The sequence below is a fragment of the Delphinapterus leucas genome, chromosome 21, assembly GCF_059928025.1.
Source record: "Delphinapterus leucas isolate spDelLeu-1000000601 "Yukka" chromosome 21, BTC_Dleu_Yukka2, whole genome shotgun sequence".
Lineage (NCBI taxonomy): Eukaryota > Metazoa > Chordata > Mammalia > Artiodactyla > Monodontidae > Delphinapterus > Delphinapterus leucas.
Window position 1 is genome coordinate 15,488,247 of NC_143149.1, and position 26,945 is coordinate 15,515,191.

Here is a 26,945-nt window from a genome sequence, read left to right on the forward strand (position 1 = left end):
CTTCATTGGAATTATTCTCATTTTGGGGGATGAATAAAATTAAATCAAAGGACACAGTACCGGGCTTCCCTGGTGGCGCAGTGGTTGAGAGTCCGCCTGCCGATGCAGGGGACACGGGTTCGTGCCCCGGTCCGGGAAGATCCCACATGCTGTGGAGCGGCTAGGCCCGTGAACCGTGGCCGCTGAGCCTGCGCATCCGGATCCTGTGCTCTGCAATGGGAGAGGCCACAAAAGTGAGAGGCCCGCGTACCGCAAAAAACAAAAAAAGGACACAGTACCTGATAAAGGAGCACAAAGTTTGTAGGCTTTGGTCAAAGAAAGAAAATGGCCTAATGAGTGAAGAAATATATATTATAGTTTTCTTCCTTCAGTTTCTCAACTAGATTCCATTAGTGGAGTTTTCTAAAAGATTTGGAGGAGATTCCAATTCAGATATTATCAGAGATCATCATAATTTAAATCTCTGTATTGGCTTACACCAAATTACCCAAACCTCCAGCGTAAAACCAATGTGTTTCAACGGTTTCATGATGTTATTCATATACAGTAACCGACTCTTGAAATGACAACTGTTGGGAGCAAGTATCCTCAGTATCCAGCACATGGCTTGCTTTTACGATGAGATTCCTCAAAAGTTTGGGGTTGATGATGAACCCAGTATGTAGAGGTTCCACGTTAAGTCATAATTGGCTTTGTGTCAACTGGTGAAATCAGTCACAGAGGAGAATAAGAATTTCATGTAATAACACCATAGCAACTGATTACCCACTTGTTACTCAAAACAGTAGACTCTCAGGGAGGATTTTCTAATCCCAGAATAAAGGCGTGACCTTGCTCTGATGTCCTTTGAGAAAATGTCTACAGCAGATTTGATGGAGAATCTCAGGGAGGAACTGACCTGTTTCATCTGCTTGGACTATTTCACCGGCCCAGTGACCACCGAGTGTTGGCACAGCTTTTGTCTGGTGTGTCTCCTGAGAAGCTGGGAGGAACATAACACTCCTTTATCTTGTCCTGAGTGCTGGAGGACCTTGGAGATCCCACATTTCCAGCCCAATGAGCATCTGGGGAAGCTGGCTGGCATCAGCAAGCAGCTCAGATCCCGGGTGCTGCAGAGTGAGGGCAACCAAGGCAGCTATGAGAGAATGCTAGCTGCCGCTAAGGTGTTGTCTGATGATGAGCAGGGTGTAAAGGATTCCTCAACCCAAGGTCATGGAATAAACACAATGAATCTCTCGAATGAGGCTGAGGAGCATCATAAAGTAAGATTGGCTGCTTGATATAAATTTCAGAACACAAATCAGGTTCCATCGCTTAATTCCCATAATATTTTCTATGGGTGACATTCATGGGTGCTAATCTCCAGGCACCAGACCACAAATTTGGTGTGGGTCCTGCTTCACCCTTTGATCTACAGTCTCAGTCATCTTGTACCTGGTCCTCAAGACCCCTTCATGACCTGGTGCTCTGCTCATTTGCCACAGAGTTTGTTCCTATTGCAGGAGAAACTCCAGGAAATCCTAAATATTTTGCGTAAAAAGAAAAATGAAACTCAGGTTATATTAACCCATGAGAAGGAGAGAGTGATATTGTGTAAGGTCAGTATCTGGTTCACTTTTGCATCTTGTATGTGATTCTATGAGGAGGACTAAAGGGACATGTCATGAAATACCAAGGGGAAAATGACAAAATTTTCCAGTCCCAGTCCTATAACATGGAGTATCCTTGCTTTGGGCTGCCCACCTCTGCTTGTCCATCTGGGAATCTCAAGACTCATCTCAAATTCTCCCATCCCCAGGCTGGCTTATTTCTCCCTTCTTGGTATACCTATACCACATGGTGGCTACCTTTATTTCTGCTCTGATTATAATTATTAAATATACAAGTTAAAGACATATAACATAGAATGGAAGTTGACAGAAAAAGGAACATCTCAAATCCTTTTGGGGAAAAAGGGCAGATAAAAAAGAAATAAACAGAAAGGGAAATTAAAGCAAAATAGTAGTGTGGATTAGAACACCTGAACAAAAGCTTGAGTTTAGTCGCAGATCAGAATTTGAGCTGTCTAGCAAAGCACAGAATTAAATGTTTTATTAAATATTAAAAAAATAAGCGTGTATCTGATTATTCCAATAATCTTTGAGTCCTTACATGGGAGTATTTGTGATGATCATTTCTAGCCCTAGTATGTGATCCATTGCCTACTTCATTGAATAAATATTTGTTGAATAAATGAATGCATGTTTTTTCCCCTATTTTTTTTAAAGAACTAAGCAGTTACCCTATTTATTTATTTATCTATTTATTTATTATTTATTTATTTATTTTAAAAAGTTTTATTTCTTTGGTTGCACTGGGTCTTAATTGAGGCATGTGTTCTCCTTAGTTGCAGCCAGTGGGCTCCTTAGTTGCAGCTCTCAGCCTCCTTAGTTGTGGCATGCAAACTCTTAGCTGCAGCATGCATGTGGGATCTAGTTCCCTGATGAGGGATCGAACCTGGGCCCCCTGCATTGGGAGCGCGAAGTCTTAACTGCTGCGCCACCAGGGAAGTCCCTCCCCTAATTTTTTTCCTTACTTTATTTTGCTTTACTTTTTTTTGTGTGTGTGTGGTACGCGGACCTCTCACTGTTGTGGCCTCTCCCGTTGCGGAGCACAGGCTCCGGATGCGCAGGCTCAGCGGCCATGGCTCACGGGCCTAGCCACTCCGCATCATGTGGGATCTTCCCGAACCGGGGCACGAATCTGCGTCCCCGGCATCGGCAGGTGGACTCCCAACCACTGCGCCACCAGGGGAGCCCTATTTTGCTTTACTTTTTAAAAATAATGGTACTGATCACCATCTATTATATTTTTACTTGACTGTTTACTTTTCATTGTTCCCAGTAGAATGACAGCCTCCTAGGAGTAGAAATTTTGGTTTTCTTTGCTACTATAGCTACTACAGTACACACATCTTCTAAAATATCAAACTATCCACCCAGCTAGTCAATAGACTGTATGTGTTATGTGTCAGGTTTCAAGAATTGTCACAATGGAACTCTTGAACTTTGTAAGGATTAAAAATCTGCATAAGTGTTTCTGTTACTAACTTTATTATATTGTTCGTGTGTGTGTGTGTACACACGCGTGATGGCAGGAAGAGACAAAGACCTGTAAACAGGTTGTTGTGTCAGAATATGCAAAAATGCACCAGTTCCTGAAGGAGGAGGAGCAGCTGCAACTCCAGCTACTGGAAACGGAGGAAAGAGAGAACCTGAGGAGACTGAGGGACCATGAGATCAAGCTGACCCAGCGAATTCAAAGCCTGAGCAAAACAATTGGACAGATAGAGTCCATGTGTCAGAACTCGATCATAGAGTCATTTGAGGTAAGAACATTGGAGAAATTCATGGAAGAAAACACATGTAGTCCCCTATTATATTTCAAGTCATACAAAATAAACTTTTCCTTATTTACCTGAAAAATTAAGTTCTGGCCCCCCAAAAAGTTTTCCTAAAGAATGAGTGTTCTATATAGTATAAATAAAGTCTTGAAGAGGAGGAAAAACACAGAGGAATATACATCCGAACCAAGTCAAATGATGACTCCAATTTTTTTTTTGCACCTGCCTTGCTGCAACCTCAGCTTTGCCAAATAAAAAATTTAAGTTTAATGAACATTTACTAGGTGTTAGGCACATTAAATTACATCCTCAAAAAGACCTGATAAAGTTAAATACTATTATGATATTTACAACAGGTGATTGTTATCTACAAAATGGGTTAATAGTAGCAATTGTTTAATAATTCAGACCTATGGCAGTTAGATAGTTTGCCTGTCAAATAGCTAGTAGGTGATAGAACCCAGGTATTCTGTGTATACTGAGCCCCAAATCCTCACCATCTTTGCTCTACTGCCTTCCTAGGCTACTACTGCATTCTCTGGGACCTTCTTAAACTAAGCTATGTTCCAGCTTCCAGTCTCCAGCTTCATGTCTCTTTCCTGACTGGCTCCACAGAATGCTATTTAATTTGGTGCCTTCCCAACAACCCAGTCCAACTGTACACAGGTGTAGTTTCAGCTCTCACTGGGCTACTTTCCTTTCTTATCTCTACCTCCTGGAGGCATTGGATAATGAAGCCAATAGTTTGGCTCCTTTCTCAGCAATAGATTCTCTAAACAAAGTGACAATATGAGAAAAAGAGATCTCTAGTCATTGGGAGAACCATCTCGCGTTCAAAAGAGCTCACCCCTAGAAGTTTGAGGTTTTTTCTACCATATGCTCTCCCACTCAAGGTGTTCTAGAGCCACGGGAAGGGGATTCTGCAAAATTTGCAAAGGACTGTATCCAAAACAGATTCAGTCTTTGCTAGTGATCAAAGTGCACAAAAACTAACCTTTCTTTTATACCCTTAGGATGTAAGAGGAATACTGGAAAGGTAGGTTTCAATTCTGTGTTCAGTTATTGGGGTGTCGTGTTGATGCAATAGGTTATCAGAGTGTGGATGAGAGTGTCCATGCTGTTGGGGCAAAATGAGCTGGATTCTCAAGTTGGAGCAGGTCATGTGGTCTGCTCAGAGGAGACTGAGTGACTCTCTGCCCTCCTGTAGGAGTGAGCCACTCTTGCTTCAGTGTCCAGAGGCCATCACCACGGAACTGACTCTGTGCCACATCACTGGAATGAGAGAGATGCTAAGAAAATTTAGCAGTAAGTCAGCCTGATGCTTTGAACCTCCAGGGGTCTTCAGAGTTAATGGGGGCCACAGACCATCCCTGCCGGAACAGACAGAAGCACCAGGACTTGATTGATGTTTGATCTGGTTTTGTTTTCTGTCTGAGTTCTGCTCTTACCTTTGTTTTCATTGTTGTTTTGTTCATCCCATTGCCTTGCACATGCACACATACACATACCTCCTCAGGGGTTTCTGCATTTCTACCTTTGTTCTTGTCAGGATAAAAGCTGATTTAAACTCTTAAATCTCAGTGAGGGAACATTCAAAGAATGTTCTTTTAAAATGCTCTAAATATTTAGGCTGGCTAACATCTAGAGGTCAGCATTAGTTTTCACCTTTTATCTTGTTGACAATCTGACCTTCAGAAGAAGGCCTAATAGACTTTGGACTCAACAGATATATGAGAAGTGCCTACTATGTGCTATAGTAGGTACTGTGCTATCAGTCTCTGAGTGTACTTACAATGATGAATAAGACAGACTTGCCTTTGCTTCTGTAGAACTTACAGTGAGATTGAGGAGAATGATATTAAACAGAGAATTAGTGATTGGGATTTGATCTATAAATAAAAGTTTGAAATGGTATGATGAGGTGCCTAATCTTGTCTGGATAATCAATGAAAGTTCCTCCCAGGAGTCTGGGAGAGGAGCTCTCTCAGTGGTTCAAAATGTGTTTCATCAAATGGTCACCGGTGGTTGCACTAACTCGTAAGAAGTTGCACTTAAGCATGATGTAATGAAAAATGCTGATTAGGAGCTGCTATTCAAACACTCAGTAACTTTGTCATCTTGGCCCCATTTCCTAACCTTTATGAGCCTCAGTTTTTTCTTTTATGAAAATGGAAAAAAGATAATAATACTTGCCATAATTAAATGGGATAATGTACAGAAAATGCCTGGCACCTAAGTAGAAGTTCATTAAGTGATAACTATATTTCTCTCCCACCCCAACTGAAGAACCATAACCAACCTTGGCTAAAGCAAATACAAATGACAAAAGATACGACCTGTGTGGATAAATAGCTCCTAGTTCTAAAATGGTCTTATAAACAGAACTACCTCCATTCCATTATCAGAGATCCAATATCACTCTTGACATGACTCTCTTTCGTTTCCTTTTAGAGATTCACTCTCTTGTGTTTTGTAAAACACTAAAAGGGGCTCCGAGACACTACCCACCACATTCACCTAAATTAAGTTTTAAAAAATAGGACTAGATACTAAGACCTTAATTTCAATTCCACGTACATAAGAGGGTTTTCTAGAATGCAAATGAGGATTCATTCTTTTTCCCTCTTGCAGTGGATATAACTCTAGATCCAGCCACGGCCAACGCCTATCTTGTCTTGTCTGAGGATCTGAAAAGAGTGAAACATGGAGGAACCCGACAGCAGTTGCCTGACAACCCCGAAAGATTTGACCAATCTGCAACAGTGCTGGGCGCTCAGATCTTCACCTGCGGGAGACACTACTGGGAGGTGGAAGTGGGCAACAAGACTGAGTGGGAGGTGGGCACCTGCAAGGACTCAGTGAGCAGAAAGGGGAATCTCCCCAAGCCTCCAGGGGACCTCTTCTCACTTACAGGCTTAAAAATTGGAGATGATTATAGTCTTTGGGTCTCATCACCTTTGAAAGGCCAACATGTTAGAGAGCCAGTGCATAAGGTTGGTGTTTTCTTAGGCTATGAGTCCAGACACATAGCATTCTACAATGTGACAGACGAGTCCCTTATCTACAGTTTCCCTCCAGCCTCTTTCCAAGAGGCTCTCAGGCCCATCATCTCCCCTTGTTTCCCAAATGAAGGGGCAAACACAGGCCCTCTTACCATCTGCTCACTGAATAACCATGTATGAGGGAGGCTCCCTCAGCCTTCTCTGAGAATGAGGTCTAAGACCAACAGGTGACTATTAATTAGGATGATTAATGCATTGACAGTATTAACATCAGGTGATCTGAAAGGAAAGCCCACCCCCAACCCCCAAGAATTTCCATTAACTTGAGCCCCCAATGAACAGCCAAATTGGACAATCAACTTCTAATACCAATAGGAGAAAGCTGATCATATCCTGTGTCTTTAACCAAATTCATTATCTAGACTGCCCCCTGTATGTGCTGATCACTGAAAATGGAGAGATAGAACTAGTTCCTATTGACCAGAATCCCATTTTCATAGGCCAGTTTTATAAATATATGTCATTTTTCTTCAAGTGTATTTATTTATTTGACTCTAAAAAACTTTATTATTTGCATGTGTCTTTGTCCTACGTGCAAAGCTCTGTGTGCCGGGGCAATCCCAGCTCCTCCAGGGGACTGGAGGTATGGGTTCTCCTTTTCACTCATGACTCAGCCTCCTCTGAAAAGTCGATTTTCTTCCCATCTCATGGGGCCTGGAGTATTTGTACTCAGGAAGACTTATGTGTTCAGACACTACAAAGATATGTGTGAATATCATCGTGGCATTCGTGTTACCATATTCACAAGAGGATGGAACCTTTTGTTGTTTGTTAATATGTTCAAAGATGACAGAGCAAAGTCCCTAGCCAATAAATGTTTCAAGGCTGTGGATGCCAAGTGACTTTTCGAGTTTTATATAAGGTTATTTTCTGAGCTTTTGCTATTTGCTATGAGCAGAAGGCTTTTCATCTCTGTAAGACCAGATCAAGCCTACTCTTTATCCCAACATGCCAGGGTTTAGGAAGGGGGTAGTGACTGAGTGAAGATGCTTCTTTCGGCTGGTCTTACTCAGGCTCCCCATTCTTAGTGCTCTGTCCTTACAGGGTTTTTTTTTTTTTTCTTTTTCTTTAATTTCTTCCTTCTTGCTCTAATTTGCAGGATGTCACCAGTCACAGAGGGCACCCCTTCCCCGCCTCTTCCTACTCAGATAAGTTAGTGTCAGTATTTTCAGTCTCTGACAAGAAAACTGATGGATTTAACCCATGCATGACTGCAAAATTATTAAGAAAAAATTGATCACAGGTTTTAGTTTGTAAATTAGAGAAGAAGTGAGGAAAAGTTGATAACTGAACCTCTTAATCAGCAATAGAAAATCATAGAAGGAGGTCAGTAACTGGGTTTACTTTAGGGTCTCTGTTCACCCTTCTCATTAATCTAGATCTGCTTTGTCTTTCAACCTTATACATTTTAATCTTGTGCCCTCAAAGGTAGGGAGCAGACATGAACTAGTCTTTAAATCCCAGATAATGCCCTCTTCTGTTCTTTGAATTCCCTACTTGCATTTTCACCCTGACATCACATATACTCAGAGAATTGTGGAGGAGGTGAGCCAGTCACATCCTTTTCAGATAATTTGTGGCTGCTTCCCATTTTTCATTTTACTGAATTTTATTTCTTTTTTTTTTTTTTTTTTTGCGGCACGCAGGCCTCTCACTGTTGTGCCCTCTCCCGTTGCGGAGCATGGGCTCCGGATGTGCAGGCTCAGCGGCCATGGCTCACAGGCCCAGCCGCTCCGCTGCATGTGGGATCTTCCCTGACCGGGGCATGAACCCGTGTCCCCTGCATCGGCAGGCGGACTCTCAACCACTGTGCCACCAGGGAAGCCCTTATTTCTTGATTTATCATCTCAAAAAGCTAAGAAGTAAATTATAAATAGCAAACACCAAGCATATTTGAATATATTGTCATCAATTACAAAAAAAAATTGAATTTTTAAAAATTTTGATAAATGAATATAAAAGTAATACATTTTAATTTAGTGTACATTACATTTAACTGTAGTATAATCCTGGTGATAGCCCTTATATTTATTTATTTATTTATTTATTTATTTATTTATTTATTTATTTATTTATTCTCTTTGTCCCAGAGGGGTCGGTATTGCTGAGGAAACCAGCATATTTTTTCCCTCTGGGAAAGTCATCCTGAGTGGATCTTGGCTGCATGATTATCTACACTGGGACTGCCACTGATTGAGTACGGGGGGAAGATTAAATCTATATTATTCTTACTCTTCTGGGTTTGCATAAATAACTATGTAAAAGGTGCAAGAAAATTTTCACCCAGGGTTCCTAGATACAAATTCCAAGCCAAGCAGACGTGGTGGTAAGGATGGGAGCAAGAGTGGCCAGAATGAAACATTTAAAGAAGTGCTCCTTTGCTTGGCAAATGCATCCCCTTGCACTGTTCAAGGGTGTGGGTCTCACTGCCTCAGACAGAACATTTGACAAAGACATTCCCTTCAACATGAATGGTGTCCCACAAGGAACCTGCTAACCATCACTCAAGCTATCCCTTTTATGCCCCCATTAACTCCCCCTCTCCTTCCCAAATCTCTCTCTTCCACCCTTTCCTGAATAGACAATTTCCCCAGGAGATAGCAAGTCACCGGTAGCCTCTTGTAGTGAACATTACCAAATGGAATCCAGAATCATTGCCATTTCCTTCCCAACCTCTCCACAGGTGGCTGGAGGAGAGGGGACAGTCTGGTCTTGAGGTTGGAGGACGTCATATAGGATTCCATGCAGGACTGCAGTTTGATTACCTTTAAAATTTTTTTCTTTGTTTTCCTTTGAGTACCTTAAAAATAAAATATTATACATATCTTGCCCTGAAATCTGATTTACCAATAAAACTCCATTCTTCAAATCAGGTCTTTATCGACCCTCCTGCTCTATTTATCCCTCCCCCTCCCATGACATAATTTTGACCTGTTATTCTTTGAGCTTATTGGTACCTTATCTTACTTTGGATTACTTTACAAGGCCCACCTGCACTAATTTAACTCAATGATGTGCCCAATCAGCCTCTCCCTAGTCTTAGATTTCTCCCTGTGCTTATACCTTGGAGGAGTGGGAACAAAATATAATAGGTCACAGTAGGAAAAAAGAAAAATGTGGAAATATACAAAAAATAAAATAAAAGTTGGATGTAATCTCACTACACATATAACCAATGTTATGTTTTGGTGTGTATCTTTCTAATTTTTTTCTATGTATATTTTAAGCAAAATGAAAATTAATTACCTTAAATTATATATATTGTGAACTTCCTTCTCATCATTAGATATTTCTTGAAAATACAGCTTTTTTATCTTTAAATACATACGTATCTTCTAAGAATTAGTACATTTTGTTAAATTACATTTATTATATAAAAAAATATATTCAGGGCTTCCCTGGTGGCACAGTGGTTGAGAGTCCGCCTGCCGATGCAGGGGATGCGGGTTCGTGCCCCGGTCTGGGGAGATCCCACATGCTGCAGAGCGGCTGGGCCTGTGAGCCACGGCCACTGAGCCTGCGCGTCCGGAGCCTGTGCTCCGCAACGGGAGAGGCCACAACAGTGAGAGGCCCGCATATCGCAAAAAAAATAAATATACATTCAATAAATATTATTTAATGATATCTAATAAATAGTCTAATTAAAGAATTCCCAATTAGTCTTGTAATGTTCTTTACAGCTGTTTTTCCATCTTCCAGCATCCAGAAATAATATAGGATTGTGTATTAAAAGTAATTGTTTTGGAAAATATAATTCCTAATGGGAGTAATATTTTATCATATGAGTGTCCCTAATTTATTTAATAATTCCCCTACTGTGGGACATTTTAAATTGTTTTCCATTTGTAGTTATTATAAACGACACTGTGATGAATGTGCATGTACATAAACCTCTGGGTACATTTCTAATTATTCCCCAAGTATCTCTCTGCAGGTTGGAAAGCTGCCTGTGGATACTGCGGGCACATGTCTGAAGGTCATACATCCCGCTACAAAAGCTTAATGTGTACTACAGGGAGTCCAGGATGTCTTACTCACTGGCATTTCCACACTGAAGTTGCAGACACACAGCTTTAAGACAAGTGAACATGTTTTCCTCTGCCCTATGATCTTGCCAGAAGCACTGTATGTATGCCAAAAAAACCCAGTCCTGGGAGGAATTGGGGAACAGTGCTCGGGCTTTGAAATCAGGCAGCCCTTGGCTGGAGGACTGAACTTCACCACAAAGTAATGTTTCAACTTCTGCAAGTTGTTGTAAGTCTCATAGCCTTACTTTTCCTCTTCTCAAAAATTTGGGAAATACCACTCATTGTGATAATTAGGTGAGAACACCGAGAAACAAATAATCCATGGTGCATGATGAATTTTTGTCAGCCTCACCCCTGTCCCTTTAGAGACTCCATTTTGCAATTTGTCAGAAAGGGGACAGAAAAGCCATAGCATGCTTGTGTGGAATATGGAAAACACTGGCACCAAAATCTCTGAAATACTTCCGAGGTAGGTGTTACCATTTAAGGGGGAAAAGTATTAACACAAAATTCAGTTGGAGAAAAAAAAAAAAACAAACCCTATGGATCATTTTGTTATCATTCATGGAAGTCCTTTTGCTCTTCACACTTGTGAGCATCTCATTACCCAATTAAAAAATTACTATAATAAATAGGAGATAAATAAAAATAAAAACTATTATAAAGTGGTAATCTCACTCTCATTCTTCCAAACCTGACAATCTTACACCTTTGCTCTGGGCTCCTAGGACACGGTATGAACATTCCTATCATTAGCTCTGCTAGCACTTGAAGTACTGAACCTAGAGGAATGAGCTATGTAGCCTTATTCAACCACGGCGCCTCGTTCAGTGGTACTCAAGGGCTTAGAGGTCCCCTAAAATCTTGATCCTATTAGCCTCTGGCTGGGACTTAGGGTGGTCACCACCAGCTGTGAACCTGATGACATATTTAAGATCATTTAAAAATCAAATTGTAGCAACCTCGGTTTAGGCATCCAAAATGGAGCCAGGTGGCCACGTGGTTGTGGTTCACACACTTTCCTGCATCGCTGAGAACTTGAATTTTCTCAACTGTATCAAAGAACACCACCAGCCATTTTTAAAACAAAATCTGCTAGCAGCTGCCAGCTGCAACCTTGTAGTTTCAAAGTACCCCACTCCCAACTAATCATTTGGAACCTCAACCAATCCTGCTAAACAAGCACCCTTACTTCTTGCCAGCTCCAATCTTAATTCTATTTTTTTAAAAAATAACTTTATTTATTTATTTTTGGCTGCGTTGGGTCTTCGTTGTTGCGCACGGGCTTTTCTCTAGTTGTGGTGAGCGGGGGCTGCTCTTCGTTGTGGTGAGCGGGCTTCTCATTGCGGTGGCTTCTCTTGTTGCGGAGCACGGGCTCTAGGCGCGTGGGCTTCAGTAGTTGTGGCTCGCGGGCTCTAGAGTGCAGGCTCAGTAGTTGTGGCTCATGGGCTTAGTTGCTCCGCAGCATGTGGGATCTTCCCGGACCAGGGTTCGAACCCATGTCCCCTGCATTGGCAGGCGGATTCTCAACCACTGTGCCACCAGGGAAGTCCCCAATCTTAATTCTTGACAAACAATATGTAACCTTGCAGTTTTTTGCCTTTATAAGCTCCCCCCATTTTGTAGTCAGGTGGAACACAATTCAAGTGCTTCTTGAACATACCCCAAATAAACCTCTTTATTTTAATTGGTCTCCACTTCTGAAATTTTCGTTAACCTCTTCCTCCTTCTACTGCCTTATAAAAACATGTTAGATGTGTGCCCCGGCGTGAGAAAGGTAGGAAAGCACTGCCCCCTCCCCCCACCATAGGAGATCATACATATAAGGAGACGTATTACTTATCCGGATGTCCTGTGATAGCTTTCTTACTGACAGCCAGCAGGAAGGAACCAGGTTTTGTGAGGCCTGAAGCTTATACAAATGAGGAGAGTCCTTGTCAAGAAAAAGAATAAAAAATTACAAAGTAAAACATTAGGTCCAGGATCTTAGAGGGTCTCAAACGAATAAGGATCTTGAAACTTAAGTTTCACTAGTTTCATAGCATATCTGCCTCTGGGTTAGCCAGATGCAAGATGAAGTGCAAAGGCAGTAAAGCCAGATCTCCTGGGTTCAAATCCTGGCTCTACTACTTACTAACTGCACTGCTCATGGCAAGATAATCAATATTCTGGTGCCTTATTACCTACTTAGAGCACTACCTACTTTAAGGTATAACTACTCAATCCATGTGAATTACCAACAGTTCCTTACTAAGCTTTGGCATCTGTGTTAGCCAGACTCTTTGCATGTTTGAATACTGCGATCTGTGGTTCTGTTTCTCACAGTTCTGACCATGAACTTATATCTGAGTTCAGAATATGCCTTCTCCTACTCTCATTCCTGCCTTCACGGTCCTGGTTTCCGTCCTTGATGGAACCTCTACATCTAGTTTTGTGATGGCCTCAAAGCATTAATGCTCATCCTTTTGAGTTCCTAATTCTAATCCTCATTCTTTATCTGTTAGGAAGATTTTTTTTAAGTCTTGAGTATTTTAAATATTGCCTTTTATTAGCCTCCTTGATCCTTTTTCTTCCAGTTCATGATTCAAATAGTAAACTCTTATAAATTATAAGTAGCAACATTCAAAACTGATATTTTTTTTCTGGGCTGTGTTTTTAACGGTGATGGTGGATCCACAACTTCTTGGTTCAAAAGGAAATTTTTCCTCCACCAATTTAATCAGATTTCATTTTGGTGGAAGACAGCCTCGCTTCACACAGCATCTGAGTCTCCTGCCCTCCATCCAGATGGGAAACAAACGTCCAGGGTGTCGGGCCAAGGCACATTATCCACTGGGTAAGGAGTATGAATGTGTGTGGGGTGTGTGTGTGTATGCGGTGTGTTGTGGTAGTGTGTGTGATATGTGATACATGGTATGTGTTTTGTGTGATGTGTGTGTGGCATGTGTGGTGGAATGTGTGTGTGTATGTGCGTGATGTGTGGTGAGGAGGGTGTGGCGTAGGAAGAGCCCTGGAAGGAGCTTAGTTTGTCTTCAGAGTCTCTCCTTGACCCTTCACATCGTGCCCTCCCTTTCAAGTAACTCTACCTTCTCTCAATTCTCCTTGTCTTCCAATTATCTAGTTTCTCAGAAATGAAAAGCGGGCTCTGTAAACCTGCTTTGAGAAGAGAATCTCACCGGGGGGTCTATTGGACTCTGTTTCTGCCAGGGAGGGAAATGGCCCTGAGGTAAAGGATGAGAGAGAAGAGCTTGGAAAACACACAAAGCAGGACCAGACTGATGTGCAGTGATACTGTCCCAACACACATCATTTTCCTACGGAAGAATCCAGGAGACCCTCTCAAGGCTAATCTGGAAGGAGTCATGCCACTTTTATATACATTGTAGCTATTTTACAACTAGCCTTTTTTAAAAAATTTTTATTTTATTTATTTATTTTTGGCTGTGTTGGGTCTTCGTTTCTGTGCGAGGGCTTTCTCTAGTTGCGGCGAGCGGGGGCCACTCTTCATTGCGGTGCGCAGGCCTCTCACTGTCGCGGCCTCTCTCGTTGCAGAGCACAGGCTCCAGACATGCAGGATCGGTAGTTGTGGCTCATGGGCCCAGTTGCTCTGCGGCATGCGGGATCTTCCCAGACCAGGGCTCGAACCCGTGTCCCCTGCATTGGCAGGCAGATTCTCAACAACTGCGCCACCAGGAAAGCCCACAACTAGTCTTTTTGTATTAATGAGCATCTTTCAAAATCAGTTTTAAGCAATATACATATTGAAAACCATGCTATACAATATTCTAGATTTTGTATTTAAAGTCTAAATCTTTTGTTGTTTGAGCTCTGCACACCATCTTAGGAAATAATGTCAGATTGCTCCTTTCTTTCTTCCCTTGTCATACATCTAAAGGACTGTTACACTCAGTGAACATTTTATTAGACATTTAAAAAAGTATTTATTAGAAGTATTGTCTAGAAGTGTTAGAAGTATTGTCTCTTTGGTGGTGCTGGAAATGTTCTGTGCTGATCTGATTACACCTCATATTCAGTTTGTGAAAATACATCGAGCTGGAAATTTATATATTCAATTTCTGTGTGTAAATTGTACTTCAATAAAAACTTTCGAAAAAGTGGCTGCCTCTTATTGCAGGCTGGGTTCCCACAAGCACGAGAAGATGCTGAGTGGAGTTTGGCAGGTAGGTCCTCTGTGTTGTAGGGAATGCCCTGGAGACAACAGGTAGGTCCTCTGTGTTTTAGGGAATGCCCTGGGACAACAGGTAGGTCCTCTGTGTTTTAGGGAATGCCCTGGGACAACAGGTAGGTCCTCTGTGTTGTAGGGAACGTCCTGGAGACAACAGGTAAGTCCTCTGTGTTTTAGGGAATGCCCTGGAGACAACAGGTAGGTCCTCTGTGTTTTAGGGAATGCCCTGGAGACAATAGGTAGGTCCTCTGTGTTGTCGGGAATGCCCTGGGACAACAGGTAGGTCCTCTGTGTTGTAGGCAGTGTCCTGGAGACAACAGGTAGGTCCTCTGTGTTGTAGGGAATGCCCTGGGACAACAGGTAGGTCCTCTGTGTTTTAAGGAATGCCCTGGGACAACAGGTAGGTCCTCTGTGTTGTAGGGAACGCCCTGGAGACAACAGGTAGGTCCTCTGTGTTGTAGGGAATGCCCTGGGACAACAGGTAGGTCCTCTGTGTTTTAAGGAATGCCCTGGGACAACAGGTAGGTCCTCTGTGTTGTAGGGAACGCCCTGGAGACAACAGGTAGGTCCTCTGTGTTGTAGGGAATGCCCTGGAGACAACAGGTAGGTCCTCTGTGTTGTAGGGAATGCCCTGGAGACAACAGGTAGCTGCTCTGTGTTGTAGGGAATGCCCTGGGACAACAGGTAGGTCCTCTGTATTTTAGGGAATGCCCTGGGACAACAGGTAGGTCCTCTGTGTTGTAGGGAACGCCCTGGAGACAATAGGTAAGTCCTCTGTGTTTTAGGGAATGCCCTGGGACAAAGGCCTGCCTCCCTCCCTTCCTGTCTTCCTTCTTGCCTGCCTTCCTTCACTCCCTCCTTTCTTTCTCTGTCTCCCTTCTTTCTTTTTATATTTCCCTCTTTGTTTTTGTAGTAAAACCATGCTTTATATTTTCTAAGTGGTTAAATTAAAAGTTTCCATGCATTATCTTATAAAAAGATCCCTTGTAAAAACGATCCTTTTTTTCTTTCCCTATTTATTTTATTGTGGTAAGAACACACGAGATCTACTGTCTTAACAGATATTTAGTGTTCAGTACGACATTGTTAACCGAAGGCTGGAGTGGCTTCCTTATCTGCATGCATCTTCTCAGACTTGTGTTTCTTGGGGCGTATGGTACGGGCTCTTAAATCACCGTCCGCGGGAATTAAAAGCGAATAAAAAGTCCTTCTAGCTTTTGGAAAATAAATTAAAAGGGCCTGCATTCTTTTTTTTTTTTTGGCCCCACTCCAGGGCTGGCGGGATCTTGGTTCCCCAACTAGGGATTGAACCCCGGCCTTCCGTAGTAACAACGCAGAGTGCTAACCACTGGACCGCCAGGGAATTCCCTGCACTGTTTTTCTTATGACACTTAATAAGCCCCTCTGAATATGTTCACACATGGGCTACCTGCTCTTTCGAATTCCGGTTCTGAAAGAGGCCGGAAGTCGTCCTCTCAGAAACGCGGGGCTGCTGGGTTGGCGGGGCGGAGCAAAGGCGGCGGGAATTGCGCGGGCTGCGGAAGGACGGCTCCGCGCGGGGTCGCGGGAGGCGCGCAGCTGGTCGCTCTGACGGGCCTCTGGGGCTCTCGGCGGCAACAGTGGCGGGCGTCTCGCGCAGGCCCGCGAGCGGCCTCACAGATGGCACGACTTTCAGCACCGGGAGCGCGTCGCCAGGCACCACCAGATGAGGTAGGAATTGAGGCGAGGAGCCCGCGACGGCTGCGGGGCCTCAGGGTCCTGCTCCCCCAACCGCCCCCGCGTCCCCCGCCGAGCCCCCTCCTCCCGGGGCGGCCCGGGCGGGTCTCCATCCCTGGAGGCCTGGCGCCTCTGTAAGCTCCTTCCCGGATCCCCCCGAGCTTCGAGGGTCCAGCGCTGTCTGGGCTCCGGAGTGGCGGCGACGCTGGTCTCGCTGTCCGACCTCTGGAATCCCAGTTTCTAACTGAGCCTCGGGTTCCTCACCTGGCAGGAAAATTAATCTACCTTTTCGGTTTTGGTGAAGAGTTAGTGAGCCAATAATTCGCGTAAAGGATGTGGCATAAGATCTAGCACCGAAGTCTGCCCACTACGTAGTAGCCCAATATGTTGGGCTATTTTGGGGATGTGGACCCCAAAGTCCAGACTTTGCCTCCTTGAAATGAATTTTATGGCGCCCCTCCCCACGTGAGGGATATTTCTACACTCGTTTATTTGTTCAAGGAATATTTATTGCGCTTTTAACCATCATGCATTGGGGTAGGCACTGAGGATGTAGCGAAAGCAGCCCTGGTCGTTGTATCCATGTTATACCTTCAATTAAAAAAAAAAAAAAATTTATTGACCAACAAACAAAAAATAAATTTATTTTCTGTCAAAGAGTAACGACAGATACAGATGCATATATACCCTCTCTATGCCATGTTCCAAGCTAAGAATACCATTAAGAGTTCTGTTTAAGGCCTGATTAACAGCCTCCTTTGGTATCGTGTGGCTTTGTCTGTAGAACAGTACGCGCATTATACATACAAAGGAAAGGATGATAGAACACGAAGCCGATGAAATTTTTGTACTTTTGCATTGTTGGAACAATGGTGAACTCAGGTTATTCCATCCTACTCTTTGCGACAGGATTTCTGCCTATATACATCAGTAGTGAGAAGAGTGCCGTGACTCAGGTGCTGCACATTATTAGTTAATGTGGTTTAAAATGCTGTATAGCACATGCTTCGTAAGTTAATTTAGAGCGAAGATAGATGCAGTGGACTTTGGTTATGAATGTCACCTTTTATGGCCTAAATTTGGCTGCCCATCAGCCGCATCTTCTGTACACACACGCGTATGTACAGCTGATATACATAAAGCTGAAAAGAGCAAGCTTCCCCCTCTGATAAAGAATCCCAACAAGCAGGGGATTGCCTTTGACGCCATCATTGATATTTAAATTGTTTTCTGCTGTGATCAGGACAATTCCTTTGAGAAAAGAAACGTGTTGAAATATAATGATAAAAGTAATAATAATGATGAAAGCAAAGGCTTATAGCACTTATTCTTTGCACGGGACTATTCTAAGTACTTAAATACATTTACTCATTTTATTCTCACAACAATCCAGAGATATAGTTACCATTATTATGTCCAGTTTCCAGGTGGGAAAATGAAGCACAGAGAGGTTGATTAACTTTGACCATGTTCACAGAGCCAACAAAGAGTAGAAGTAGAATTTGAACCCCAGTGGTCTGGCTCGAAATCTGTAATTTTTTACTGTTATAGTTGCAGAATAAAATATATCCTTCACATACTAAATGTACAACAGCGTTCTTATTAACTCTTCAGGAGATGAGCAAATAATTTGATATTTTTTTCTTATTAGCTCCGATAGGGAAGAGGCTAAGAATAAGTCTTTAAAAAGAGCAAGCTGTGGAAGACACATGATCTACTCAGTAATCTCTGCTAGAAATCAGATTCCATTTTATGCACCTCTTCTCAGTTCTACCACCTTTATCTTTCGTTATGGACAATATCTTGGCTCTGTGTTTGGGTTCAGATTCTTCCCCTGGAAACTTGGCCCTCTGGGGACTGTACCTTGGCTTTCCACCCTGATGGCTGATCATTGCACTTTAGTTGCTTAGGTTATCGAGCTGCTTTGAAAACTTCTTCAGTGTGTTTATGAAATCAAGGCAAAGAGAACACTTGTGACTTAAAGTATTTTCTGTGCGTATGTATTTTTCTCTCTAATAAGATTATATTCTGTTGGATGATGTATCCCAGGTGGAAAATAATTTCTCATATTTATTAAATATCTATTGTAGGTTAAGTATTGTGTATAATATTTACACTACTATGAACAGGTTAAAGAAATTGCCCAGTGCCACACATTTGTCAAGTGGAAGAACTAGATATCCACCCAGGTCTGCTGACTCCAGGGCCTGTTTTTTAACCACTGGGCTGTATTATTCTTTAATAGAAATTAGGTGAAGGATCCAGTTTGTTTGATAAAGCATTTGAGTTTGAGGGAGATTGTGGCGCATAATGGGGAAAGAACAGTGAATCCCTTGGCTTTTAGAGATAGAAAATCAGTTCTTTTGACAGGTTTGGGCTGCAGGAAGGATTTTTACAGTGATTGTCATATATATAATAACTGAAGTTGTAAGATGACATCGCTTTATTCTAGTAAAGACTGGAGATCATAGGACCTCCTCTGGAGAACATAGGACCAAGTATTGAGCTTTAGAAGAAATCCTCAGTTTAGCTTAAAGAAGCAGCAGACCAGGAGGGTAGAAGAATATCAAAGTTCTGTTGAAACAATATTTGAATTAAGAGAGAGGTCATTGAAATACTGGGAACTGCTGTACTGTTTTAATGCACCAAATTCATTCATAAAGAATTTCTAAGAGAAAAAGAAATTATAGGTGGGAAGGAATAAGATACTATAATAGACTCAATTTTTTTTTCCTTCCCATGTTTGAGTTTCCTCCTTCTCTTTCTCCATTCTGCATTTAGTTGACCAAGTAAGTAGGAAAAACACTTTACTTTTTTGGGGCACGAAATGTAAGATCTTAAAATGATAGCAAAATGTAGTCATAAAACAGAGGATCGTTATAATAAAATCTCATGTTCTTGGTTGTTAAGTAACTAGAGGATACCACCAGTATTTCAAACCAAGTAGTAATACTTTGGATCCTCAAACAACCAATAGTTTTCTCAGTATGGCTGAGGGTGTGCTGACTGGCAGATATAGAGGGCCGTCAGTATGTTCCTGACAATCTGGTATGATTGGGTAGAGTGTCAACATCTTGGTTGGAATCTTTATCTTTAGACTATTAATAAAAAGGTGGTGGATCAAGGACAAACTGATTAGGAATTCAGGCGTCATAAAAAATCAATCAGTAAAAAGAGTAATCCCCAGAGTTTATAAGAATACATTTTGTTTATGCTTATCCTTTTAGTGCCCTTTAAAAAGGTCTTTTTAGGGGCTTCCCTGGTGGCGCAGTGGTTGGGAGTCCGCCTGCCGATGCAGGGGATGTGGGTTTGTGCCCTGGTCCGGGAGGATCCCACATGCCGCGGAGCAGCTGGGCCCGTGAGCCATGGCCGCTGAGCCTGCGCATCCGGAGCCTGTGCTCCGCAGCGGGAGAGGCCACAACAGTGAGAGGCCCACCTACCGTAAAAAAAAAAAAAAAAAAAAGTCTTTTTAGAAAGCGACTCATTTCTACTGAGCTTTCTGCTCAGCTCTACACAGGGACAGCCTTGAGGGCTGCTACTTCTGTACTTTATCTGAGAGAAAAACAAACAAACACATAGTGCTTGAGAAAGTTGGTAGTTAAGAAACTTACTATTAAATGACTGGAAACAAAGGAAAGGAAAACAATTTAGTCAATTTGAGCCAATGCTCACCAGCTAATTGTTTTGCATGCTAATTAAGATTCAGTAAGAGGGGAAGAAATCAGTGAGCTGAAAAGGCATCTTATTTAAACTAAGAAAATTACTCAAAAATTTGTGGACACATTTTTAATAGAAACAATGAAACCAACATGCTAATTTCAAGTTGGTGATCTCATGGGCTTAGGCTGTTGTAGCAGTTAAAGTGCTATAACAAAGATACCCACCAAATACCATGATTTAAATAGCAGAGAATACCTTTTTCTCATGTCACAAAGTGGTCTCTGCTCCACAGTCATGAAGGAACGGAGGCTAGCAAAGTGTCTCTGCCATCCCCAGCGTATGGCTTCCAAGTCAGTTTCAGTCATGAACATTTCAAGCTCGTAGGAGCAAGGGGGGTTAGGAAAAGTTGGAAGTCCAGAGCAAGAGATGTGGCCTTTATCTACGTGATACAGCAGCATCACATATCTCTTCATCTCAGATTCCTCTAGTCATCTGCTCACACGTATCTGCAAGGGGTGTTGGGAATTATGTGTAGCCACATGTCCAGAAAGAACACATCTGGGGTCACCTAGCAGTTTCTTCAGCAGCTGTACTAAAACTTAGCTTTATGTTTCCTGGTTGACAGGAATACTTTGAAAATCATACAGGTTTTCAATTCCTTATCACCCTTAGGCTAAATATGTTTTGGAAGTCAAGATTTTTGGTTTGTAGAAAAGTAGTGTTACACGTACTCCATGTTGTATAACATCCCAGTGGGATTTGAGGCAGTACCTTTTAAGCAGATAAATTAATATTTGATTATAGTATTATTAATGTAGTAGTGAAATGTAAGATTATTCATACTTAGTGAGATAAGTAAAGACTAAAACTGTTCTCCTGGTAGTACAGGGCAGGTTTGCCTCCAAATAAGATTTCCCATCCTCCACCAGAGTAGTACATTTCCTATGACTGATGAGCCTACATTGACACACTATTGTTACCCAAAGCTCATAGTTTACGTTAGGGCTCACTCTTGTTGTACATTCTGTGGGTTTTGACAAATGTGTGATGGCAAGTATCTACCATTGTAGTGTCATACAGAATAGTTTCACTGCTCTAAAAATTCTCTGTGCTCTGATTACTCATCTCTCCTTTCCTAAACCCTGGCAACCACTGACCTTTTTACTGTCTCCATAGTTTTGCCTTTTCTGGAATGTCATCTAGCTACAGTATGTAGCTAGAATGTTTTGGACCAAGAATTCGGTGGAAGTTTCCTTCCTGCTATGATAGACTGCCACCTTACCTACATTTTCTCTTGTGTCCCTATGAGACATCTTTACACTCTGTTCTCCATTTTGCCTTTAATGTAGGGGAATGATTCTTAGTTCTCACCATCTGTCCAGTAATACCCAAAGATGCCTGACAAGTGGAAACAACTTATGTTTAATAGTTTGATAAGCTACTGTCCTTTGGTATCTCTTCCTCAGGAGGATTTGATCAGAACACTCATACACAAATACATTCAGTTTTGCTATAATGCTTGTTTTGAAAATGCAGATTTGTTCCAACACAATGGATGTATCAGAGAATAATTCAAGCATAACAGGAATCTCATGTTTGCTTATGCATGATTGCATCCACAAGAAACACTAGGCGAACATAGAAAACTGCATTCAGCTGAACCTAGCCACCCAGGAAAGCATAAAGTGTGTGCGCTTGCACACACACACACACACACACACACACACACCTTAAGCATCTGCCAGCTACCTTGATTCACTGCATGTGTTACAAGCTGCGCCATTAATCTTTGGCGTTAAATCCATCTGATTTCCCTCCTTTCCTCTCCCTTCTGATGACCCTCTTTTCACCACCTCACAATAACCCACAAGTTGCCGTCTTTCTGATGCCTGTGTCCACAAGAACATGGCAAGTCTTTTCAAGGTAAAGTGTCGTATTTATTGCAACCCATTTATGTATTTCCTAACCATTTAACAAGTGTAGAATTGTGCTTCTGTATTTATTAGGGTCCTATTTTTTTAATGTGTCACTGAAAAAGTTTTAAAGTGTTATGCCCATAAACCTATAAGCCCTGTGGTTTTTATCACCACAATAATGTGGTGATTTTTAAGAACATGTATGTAGTATTCTAGCAGAACTGACCATATATGACAGGATGTTAAAATGGAGCTCCTTTAGGCTTCCACAGAGGATCAAGATCATCTATGTGACAATCTCCTCATTTTTCCTTATGTTAAAAAAAGGAGTTGGAAAAAAATAGCTTTTTCATTTACTTTTGCTTTAAGTGGGCCAGTGTTAAAGTTGATGCAGCTGGATGTTTATTGGGAAATGGGAGGCTTTCTTTGGAGAGAGTAACTTGTACACTTGGGACCCTGGATCCCGCTTTTATGGGAGAAGATTAGAGCTTACTTTCCCCTCATCTCATGCCTGGTAAGAGGGATTTCAGGCACTGAGACAGATGACTGCATCTACAAAGCTTGTGATTGCACATCAGGTGGTGTCAGCCTCATGCCTGAAAAAAGCCTACGGGGCCTGGCTGAAGTGGCCTGAACGACACTGATCCCCACTCACTTTTGCATACCCTGCAACAACTGCTTGAAATAAACATTTAGTGGGGTGTCACTGGCCATGAGAAGAAATGGAGATGATAGCTAGGGGAATTGTGGGCAAGATATAAGGATTAAGTAGAGGTCAGACGGGAGAAATTATACTACTCTCTTGGCCTTGAAGATGAAGGAAAGGGCTACAAGCCAAGGACTGTATGTGGCTTCTAGAAAAGACAAAGAAACAGATTTCCCCCCAGATCTTCCAGAAGGAATGCAGGCTCGCCTACACCTTGATTTTAACCTAGGAAAAATGATTTCAGACTTTTGTTTCTCCGCCACTGTGAGATAATAAACTTGTGTTATTTTAAGCCACTGAATTTGTGGTTATTGGTTACAGCAGGGATAGAAAACAAATACACATTAAGGGTATAGGAGGCGGGGAAGGAGGAGGTGAAGGAAAGACCTTCACTTCTTAAATGAAAATAAGGATTACAATCATGTTTTTCCACTGAGTACCAAGTTAGCTTCAGGGGCTGAGGCAGACCTCGCTCAGGACCAGGGCAGAGGCACCTTGAAGTGCTGAGACCGTCTGGCAGAGCCACAGCCAGTGGCCAGGGGACTCAGTCCAGACAGGCACACTATACTGACTCTGTTGTTGACATCTTCTGGTTGCTATTGACAAAATATGTTTCTTCTGTGAATAAGATGATGTGTTTACAAGCAAAGTTGAAAGCATAAAAGATTTTCAATAAACTCCTTAGGGCTCATTAGAATTGGGATCAATTTTACGGATTGGGTAGATCCTTCTATGATTCGAAGGTGAATTCCAAGCAGCCCATTGTGCCAGGAATAGGGAGAGTTGCTGGGAGTATTTGCGTGTAAAAAGATGTTAGAATTGTCCAAGCTGAGTGGAAGGACAGGCTTGGAGAGCTCAGTGGGCTCCTGCATCTTTGTGCTCTGAGTCAGTAAGTGAAAAATTAGAAAAGATTGTCCTCTCTGTCTCCTCCTTTTTCTTCTCTATTTCCTTCTTTTCCCCAGCTGACTCTGCATTTAGATTTCATTGATTTAACAAACACGGTTTATCTTTTTTTGCACGCTGATCAGTTTTACTCCCGACCTCTTCACCTTTCTTTACTTTTTAACTTTTTATGAGACACAGTATGGAAACCTGGGAGAGTTAGACTGGATTCCAAGTCCTTCACTTTTTAGCTGTGTGACTAGGTCCAGGGTGGCACATACTGACTATAAAACAAATGTTGCTTTTGTCTGGTTCTTCTTTCATAATACATATCATAGTGATGGGCACACATTAGAAGAACAGTCTCAGAAAATCCTGCTATTGGTTCAAGCCAAGAAGATACATGGATATCAATTAGTCCCACATGTGAGATATCAGTGATGTCTGTGGTCTGGATGATCCAAGAGAGAATTGGCTCCAGAAAAATCTAATGTATCTCTATTCAAATAGGGAAAGGGAAATAATATTACTGTATCCCAGCTATGTCCTAGGTACTGATTAAAGTGCAGAGTACTTACAGATATTTCACTTCCTTAACGATTTTTTTTTTTTTTTGGCTGCATTGGGTCTTTGTTGCTGTGCACGGCCTTTCTCTGGTTGCGGCAAGCGGGGGCTGCTCTTCATTGCGGTGTGCGGGCTTCTCGTTGTGGTGCCTTCTCTTGCTGTGGAGCATGGGCTCTAGGCACGCAGGTTTCAGTAGTTGTGGCTCACGTAGTTGAAGTCCAACTTACGATGTTTAAGTTATACTGTTATGTAAACTTAATTGTCAGCACAATCTTAGCACCTGGTGTAATTTAGGCTCTTAATAAACGTTAGAAATTTGGAGTCAGAATAGGGTTTGAATCTTTTCTTGGCTTCTTAGAAAGTTTTTGACCTCAGAAAAATTTTTTTAGCCTTTTCAAGTTTTGTCTATTCAGCTGACCTTTTATTGAGTACCTCTTTTGAGTCCACCACTGAGCTGTCCTGAAGGAATAACAGATAAAGGGCAGAGTCCCTACCTGCAGAGAAAACCAGCAGCCTTTAGTTTCCCCAAGTGTCAAAATTTGGATAATAGTACTCATCTTGTAGCATGTTGTGAGGATTAAATGAGATAAATTTTTATGAGAGTGCTTCACATTTAGAAGAAACTCAATAAATGTTAATTTCTTTCTTTCCCTAGTGGCAGCTTAGTGGGAAGGAAATTTTTCAGCTGGGAAATCTTTATTTGTGCTTCTCAAATAATACTAATGTTGCCTTGGGGGTGACTGGCTTTGAATAACAGCTATGGAAACAATATTAGAATGAATGTAACTCCATAGATTGGTGAAAATTACAGTGAGATTTTGGTCTGTCTCCACCATTTGAAAACAATCTTATTATAAGAATGACTCTACTATATATGATTTTATTATGTGGTCAGATGTACTGGAAGAGAACCGTTTGTCCATTGACAGGGACGGATGGGAAATAGGTAAGATTTTAAAATTGAATTAACAGAAGTAGACAGTAGTGCTGTTAGATTTCTAAGAGAGTCTGTTACGGCCAAAGTAGTATCTACTGTAATGTAAGGCATGCCAAAAAAAGAGTTAACTATTCCTTAGTACAGTAATACTGTGATTGTTGATTCACAAAGGGCACAGTCAGTGTTCTACTAACAGGAAGAATAGTCTTATATGAAACTAGAGTGTTCCTCCAAGAAAATAGAAGTGTGTATATATTAATCCCATCCTCCTAATTTATCCCTCCCCCCACCTTTCCCTTTTGGTAACCATAAATTTGTTTTCTATGTCTGTGGGTCTATTTCTGTTTTGTAAATAAGTTCATTTGTATCTTTTTATTTTTTTATTATTAAAAAAAATTTATTAAAAAATATTTTTTGGCCACGCCACTGCACAGCATGCGGGATCAAACCTGCACCCCCTGCAGTGGAAGTGTGTCGTCTCAACCACTGGACTGCCAGGGAATTCCCCCCTTTTTTTTTAAGATTCCACATTTAAGCGATATCATATGATATTTGTCTTTCTCTGTCTGGCTGATGGGTTAACATATACATACTATTGATACTACATATACAATGGATAACCAACAAGGACCTACTGTATAGCACAAGGAACTATACTCAATATTTTGTAATAACCTATAACCTATAAGGAAAATAATCTGAAAAAGAATATATGTATATATGAGTAACTGTGCTGTACAGCTGAAGCTAACACAACGTTGTAAATCAACTGTACTTCAATTGAAAATTTAAAAAATTAAAAAAAAATAAAATAGAAGCTTAGTTTAGAGGTGTAGTTGCATCTTAGATAAATTTGTAAGGAGGCCCTCACAACCCTCAGATTGTCAAGCCATGAAAAGACATGGAGGAATCTTAAAAGCTGATTACTAAGTGAAAGAATCCAATCTGAAAAGACTACATACTGTATATGACTATATGACATTCTGGAAAAGTGAAAACTATGAAGATAGTAAAAAGATCAGGGTTGCCCAGGGTTAGGAGGAAGGAAGGAAGGGAGCACAGGCGATGTTTAGGGCAGTGAAGCTATTCTGTATGATACTGTAATGATGGATGCGTGTCATCATACATTTGCCAAACCCTATACAATGTACAACTTGAACAATGAGCCCTAACGTAAACTATGTACTTCAGTTCATATTAATGTATCATATTGGCTCATTGATTGTAACATACATACCACACTAGTGCTAGCCTAGATGTTAATATTAGGGGAAACTGTGGTGGGTGGTGGAGATGGTGAGGGGTATATGGGAATTCTCTGTACTTTCTGCCCAATTTTTCTGTAAACCTAAAACAGCTCTAAAAATGAAGTCAACAACAACAATAGTAGTAATCGTGAAAGCAACCAGTTAAAAAGACAGATTACCTACAAAGGAACAGTTAGACTCTTAGCTTCAACAGTGACATTGGGGATGGTCAACAGTAAAATTATATTTTCAAAGTGTTTAGGGAATATAACTAAATATAAAATTGTGTATATTGTAAAACTCTAAAAAATAAGCTTCAAAACAGTTTTTCAAACATAAAAAATTGAGTGCTTACTACAAAAAAGAAAAATCTCACTAAAGTGTTGCCTGAAGGACACAAGGAAAAAAGAAAGAATCCTGAAATGAATATCTGAGATTCAAGAAAGAGTGAAAAGTAAAAGAAATTTAAAATGTGGATAAATTGCAACAGATATTGATTGAATAAAACAATAATAAAAATGTCTAACATGTAAGGTTAAAAAGATAGAGAAAGCTAAAATATAGGGCAAAAATGGCTTTTCAACCAGGAGGAAGCTGATGGGGTTAAAGATTTTTAAGATTCTTTTATTGTTAAAGATTTTAGAGCATGGGGCTGGGCT

The 26,945-nt window shown here is 41.4% G+C and overlaps 1 protein-coding gene across 1 annotated transcript; it reads left to right on the plus strand.

Moving 5' to 3' along the window:
* Positions 1 to 830: 830 nt before the first annotated feature.
* On the plus strand, positions 831 to 6,941 carry TRIML1 (tripartite motif family like 1). Its single transcript, XM_022571414.2, has 6 exons — positions 831 to 1,262; positions 1,503 to 1,598; positions 3,137 to 3,367; positions 4,396 to 4,418; positions 4,590 to 4,687; positions 6,014 to 6,941. Exons 1-6 carry the CDS (start codon positions 840 to 842, stop codon positions 6,562 to 6,564), a joined length of 1,422 nt encoding a protein of 473 aa, XP_022427122.2. The 5' UTR covers positions 831 to 839; the 3' UTR covers positions 6,565 to 6,941.
* The last annotated feature ends 20,004 nt before the right edge of the window (positions 6,942 to 26,945 follow it).

Bases quoted from the DNA above. Each gene is read 5' to 3' on its own strand.
- TRIML1 (XM_022571414.2), top strand. From the start codon at position 840: ATGTCCTTTGAGAAAATGTCTACAGCAGATTTGATGGAGAATCTCAGG. The intron at 3,368-4,395 runs GTAAGAACATTG...TTATACCCTTAG, and splicing joins CGATCATAGAGTCATTTGAG to GATGTAAGAGGAATACTGGA. The intron at 4,419-4,589 runs GTAGGTTTCAAT...GCCCTCCTGTAG, and splicing joins GTAAGAGGAATACTGGAAAG to GAGTGAGCCACTCTTGCTTC.